At 35.2% G+C, this 5,968-nt stretch overlaps 1 protein-coding gene across 1 annotated transcript in view; it reads left to right on the forward strand.

Moving 5' to 3' along the window:
* The first annotated feature begins 2,615 nt into the window (after window positions 1-2,615).
* The window catches only part of CD55 (CD55 molecule (Cromer blood group)), a 25,981-nt gene continuing 22,628 nt past the window's right edge, over window positions 2,616-5,968 (forward strand). The window contains exon 1 of the mRNA XM_044674944.1: window positions 2,616-2,811. Within this exon, the coding sequence (XP_044530879.1) occupies window positions 2,616-2,811 (196 nt within the window). The remainder of the gene's footprint in view (window positions 2,812-5,968) is intronic.

Below are 5,968 nucleotides of genomic sequence, written 5' to 3' on the forward strand. Positions count from 1 at the left end.
GAAAAAATATTATTTGGACATAAGTCCAACAAGAATTCCTAGAAGAATTTTTTAAAAAGAAATGAGGGTTGGGCAGCTGGGTAGCTCAGTGGAGTGAGAGTCGGGCCTAGAGACAGGAGGTCCTAGGTTCAAGTCTGGCCTCAGACACTTCCCAGCTGTGTGACCCTGGGCAAGTCACTTGACCTCCATTGCCCACCCTTACCACTCTTCCACCTATGAGACAATACACCGAAAGTACAAGGGTTTAAAAAAAAAAAAAGAAATGAGGGTAAAGACAACATGAGAAAAGAAATGATAGTTATGCAAGAAAATTATGTAAAGAGAACTAATAGCTTGTTAAAAGTGGCACAAAAAATACCAAAGAAAATAACTTAAGAAAACAGAATTGACCTAATAGTAAAATAGGCACAAAATTCACTGAAGAAAAGGACTTCTTAAATAGCAGAACTGGCTAAATGGAAAAAAGAAGTACAAATTTTCACTAAAGAAAATAATTTCTTAAAAATTATATTTGGGTATATGGAAGCTAATAACTCCATGAGATACCAGCAAACAATAAGACAAAGAGACTGAAAAAAATAGAAGAAAATGTAAAATATCTCATCATGAAAACAACTGACATGGAATCATAGATTAAGGGGAGATCATTTTAAAATTACTGGACTATTAGAAAACCATGAATAAAAAAAAGAGCCTACATATCACTTAAAGAAATTTTCAAGGAAAACAGCCTCAATACCTTAGATCCAAAGAGTGAAAATAAAAATTGAAAGAATCTACTCATTATCTCCTGAAAGAGATCCCAATGAAAATTCCCAGGAATATTGTAGCCAAATTCCAGAGTTCACAGGTAAAGGAGAAAATATGGCAAGCAACAAGAAAGAAACAATTCAGATATCATGAAGGCACAGTCAAGATCAGATAATATTTGGTGGCTTCCATATTAAAGGAGCAGAAGACGTGGAATAGGATATTCCAGAAGACAAAGGAGCTAGAAATATAACTAAGAATAACTTACCTAGAAAAAATGAGCATAATTCTTGAGTGGAAGAATGGATATTTAATGAAAGAGAACTTTCAAGTATTCCTAATGAAAAGACAGAGTTGAATAGAAAAATTTGATGTTCAAAGACAAGACACAGTGATAATATCTGTATAACCCAATGAAATTGCTTGTAAATTCTGGGAGGGGGTAGTAAAAAAGGGGAGGGAGACAATTAGAATCATATAACTATGGAAAAAATAAGAAAATAGAAATAGTTAAAATGTAAAAAAAACAAGACAGGAGAAGCATAAAAAGGTAAACATGAAAGAGAAATCATAAGGGTCTTAATAAATTTAAACTGCCTTTCAACATGGAAAGTTGATTTGCATAACTCCTAAGAAATTTATCATTATTAGGCCAATTAAGAGGAATTTATATAGACAGGGCATAGATGTGAATTGATTATGATAAGAATGATCTCCTTACCACAAAAAAATGAAGGGGTGAGAAAGAGGGATGAACATGGAGAAGGAAGAAGAGGGAGAATGATAGAAATTTTTTCACATAAAAGAGGCATTTAAGATAGAGTTTTTACAATGACTGAGAGGGCAGAGAATAGGGGTGGCAGGAAATGCTCAAACCTCACTTTTATTGGAATTAGTTCAAAGAGGGAAAGATATATATACACACTCTCAGTTGTAGTGAAGTGAAAATAGGAGGAGGAGGAGAATACTATAAGAGAAAGCAGCAAGGGGATGGAGGAGCAAGGTTGGGAGACAGTATAGCAATGATAAAAAAGGAGGGTGCATTAAGGGAAACACTGATTAGAAGCAAAAAAAAACTTTTGAGGAGGAGAGAGCACCAGGCCTGGAGTCAGAAAGATTCATCTTCCTGAGTTCAAATCTGGCCCCCTACACCTACTAGCTGTATGACCCTGAGCAACTCACTTGACTCTATATACTTCATTTTTCTCATTTGTAAAACAGATTGGGGAAGGAAAGGGCAAATCGCTCCAGTAACATTGCTAAGAAAACTCCAAATTGAGACACAACTGAAATGACTGAATAATAAAAATTATTTTTAAAAAAGAGAGAAGAAGAAAGAAATGAAAAAAAGGATAAGGGGAAATACACAGTATTCATAATTATGAACGTGACTGGGATGGCATTGCCCATAAAACAGAAGTAGATAGCCGAATGGATTAGAAAACCAGAATCTAACATTATATTGTTTACAAGAGACATACTTGAAATAGAAAGATCCACACAGAGTTCAAATAAATGACAGGAACAGCATCTAATATGGTTCAGCTGATGTAGAAAAGGCAGGGGTAACAATTATGATCTCAGAAAAAGCAAAAATAGACTGAATTAAAAGTATAAGGATTAAATTTAATGGTTGGACCATGAAATAACATGGTTGCCAAAATTATTATATCTCAAATCAGAAGTTTATTTGCCAAAAATAGAGGGGAAATAATAAAGTACAGAAATGTGAAAGAGATTAGAGAAAATACCTATATTAGTCCTCAGCCAGGAGGGCTGGTGGTGAGTAATCACCTCTGCCTCCTCCAAGATGGAAACTAGTCTCTCTGGAAACTAGGAAAGGAGTCAGCCCTTTTTACTCACCCATGAAGCAGTCTAGGAGTCTGAACCAAGGTGGAGCTGAGATCCAAGCCGAAGTCTCCAATGAAGCTCTCTGGAAGACTATCTTCAGAAGACAATCCCCAGAAGAGAATCTCCACAAGACTGTCTCCACCAGACTGCCCCCAGAAAACCAGCCTCCACAACACCAGTCACCAGCCAAAGGAATCCATAGCTTTTATGGTGACCTCTTCTCCTGTCCCCTCTTCACAGGAGCCAATCACAGTTTCCAAATTGTCTAGCACTGCTCATGGGGCAGTGTCTGTGAGATCCACTTCTCCACCTCTGGAGGTGTAAATTCTTATCAAAAGGATTCATAAATTCCTGGCTGATTGAGTTTCTGAGGGTGTGAATTCTCATTTCCTGGCTGCTTGAGTTGAAAGGGCAGAGCTCTCTAAGTGGCTTCCTCCCCCCACACACACACACACAAACCAGCTCCTCCACCTAGTGCTAAGTAGGGTGTTCAAAACTTTCCTTGATTCAATTCAAAAGTAGACAAAGGAGAGTTAATCCTGTCTTCGAAATCTGATGAGGTACTAAGTAAGGGTACTTAAATTATTGTTAATCAAGTGTTAATTCAAAATAGACAAAGGGAATAAAGGATTCCCTTTCACAAGTGTAAACTTAGAATAGATAAAGAGAACAAAGAATTCCCTTTTCACAAAAGAGATAATCAGGTAAACTAACTTTTGTTAAAAGGTGCCATAGACAATGAAGTAATATAAAAAATATTTATAGGAAGTTTCTTTGGTAAAGACCGAATTTCTCATATTATATCTATATCTATGTAGATATAGAATGTGTCTATGTGTGAATACATGTGTGTGCACACACGCGTGTGAGGAAACATGGAATTGAGCCAAATTTTAAAAACTAAAAGTCATTTCCCAGTTGATGAATGGTCAAAAGATATGACCAGGCAGTTTTCAGAAAAAGAAATCAAAACTATCTATAGTCATATTTAAAAATGCTCTAAATCACTATTAATTAGAGAAATGCCAATTAAAGCAATTCTGAGATACCACTTCATGCCTATCAGAAATTATAAGGATTGGAGAAGATGAGTTCAAAGAGGTACACCAATGAATTGATGGTGGAACTGATCCAACCATTCTGGAGAACAATTTGGGCCTATGCCCAAAGGGTCATAAAACTGTATACCTCCTTTGACCCAGAAATATTACTACTAGGTCCATATTCCAAAAAAGGAAAAGGACATATTTGTACAAAAAGATTTATAGTAGCTCTTTTTGTAAGGGCAAAAAATTGGACATTGAGAGGAAGCCCATCAATCAAAGAATGGCTAAGTTGTGGTATATGATTGAAATAGAGTACTATTGTGCTATACAAAATGACAAAGGGAATATTTTCCAAAAAACATGGCAAGAACTATATGAACTGTTGCAAAGTGAAGTGAGCAGAACCAAGAGGTCACTGTACACAGTACCAGCAACGCTATAATGATGACCAACTGTGAAAGACTTGCCTACTCTAATGATCCAAGACAATTCCAAAGAACTCATAATGAAAAAAAATGCTACCCACCTCCAGAGAAAGAACCAATGAACTCTATGTACAAATTAAAGCATAATTTTCTCACTTTGTTTTTCTTGGGTTTTTTGCAATATGACTTAAATGGAAATGTTTTGTATGATTCCACATATGTAATTGATATCATATTGCTTGCCTTCTTAGTGGCTTTTGGAAGGCATGGGAGGGAGGGAAAGAATCTGGAACTCAAAATTTTAAATGAAAAGAATGTGAAGAATAAGCAAATATAATTTTTAAAAACTAAAATATCTCCCTCTTATCCTTTCACAGTGCTCACATTAGTCTGTCACACATTGTCTGAAAATGCCATCAGTTAGAAATGTATTTGAAGAACCTCTCTTCAAAATACAGATATCCTTGACATGGGTTTTTATTCAGAAAATGGATTCTTTTGATCAAAGTGATTTCCTTCTGCCACCTGACACACTAAAAGAAGAAGAGATTTGGTTGGATAGTATGGGAGAAGACTGGATTTTGGAGTATGAGGAAATTAAAATTAGAAGTCTTTTTCTGGATGGAGTGACCAAAGATGGAAACTTTTTATCACTTTTTATCTCTGTCTCTGTTCTCTCTGTGTCTGTCTCTGTTCCTCTCTCTCTTGGTCTTCAGAAAATGAAGCAACTGGTCCTGATATGGCATTAATATGTGTGACTACTTTCAATATGAACTAGCAGTTTAAGGGTCATGCAAAATTTTCATCTTTGGCTAGCTAGGTAATACAGTGGTTAGAATGCTGGTCCTGGAGTCAAGAAGATTCATCTTCCTGAGTTCAAATCCAGCCTCAGACACTTCCTAGCTGAGTGACCCTGGGCAAGTCACAACCCTATTTGCCTCAGTTTCCTCATCTGTAAAATGATCTGGAGAAGGATATTGCAAACCACTCCAGCAACTTTGCCAAGAAAACCCCAAACGGGGTCACAAAGACTCAGACAAAACTGAAAAATGACTAAACAACAACAAAATTGTCCTCAATAAGTGTCTGGCCATATATATGTCACATTGAAATATGTAATCTTCTAGCTCTTAAAAATGAATTTTAAAAATATAATACAGACAGAAAAGAGGCAGCCTGGTTGTAATGGAGAGGATTAACCCAAACCAGTCTCAAAGATGGGAAGATCTGAGTTTGAGTCTCACCTCTGGCATTTCCAGGCTTCATTACTCTGGGTAAATCACAGCCTCTCAGTAGTCCAGACAACTTTCTAGGACAAAGTTGCAGAACAAGCAAAGGTTTAAATAGGTAGAATTTCCTCATAAGAAATTTATTATATTTATTTATAATTATTTATCATATTATATATAACATAAGTATTATAATTATATTATATAAAATATAAGTAATAATTATATTATAATTACAATATGTAGTATGATATAATGTGAATATATCATATAATAAAATCATATTATGGATCAAAAAAGATTTTTTAAGATAAATGGTATGGAGATTAAAATTAATATACAAGAACTAAGTATTATATTTTATAAATGTTTATTAATAATAAACTAACATAAAAAACTAGAGTGAAAAGGTAATGAACTAACTTCAGCCATGCTCCTGAAGAAGAGAGACGAAGAGGGAGTAGCTACAGCACTCATAAAACAATAAAGTGACCATGCAAACATGGAGGGGCAGGAGAGATTAAAGGGAATTTTGGAAAATACTAAGGGACTTGCGGGGAATGAAGTCCAAGGTCCAAAATCTCCATTTATACAATGGATATGTAACAGATTGCATTATTTAGTCAAATTAAATTGTTATTTAATATTACATCATTTGGACAAATTA

This window comes from Gracilinanus agilis, chromosome 4 (assembly GCF_016433145.1).
Source record: "Gracilinanus agilis isolate LMUSP501 chromosome 4, AgileGrace, whole genome shotgun sequence".
Lineage (NCBI taxonomy): Eukaryota > Metazoa > Chordata > Mammalia > Didelphimorphia > Didelphidae > Gracilinanus > Gracilinanus agilis.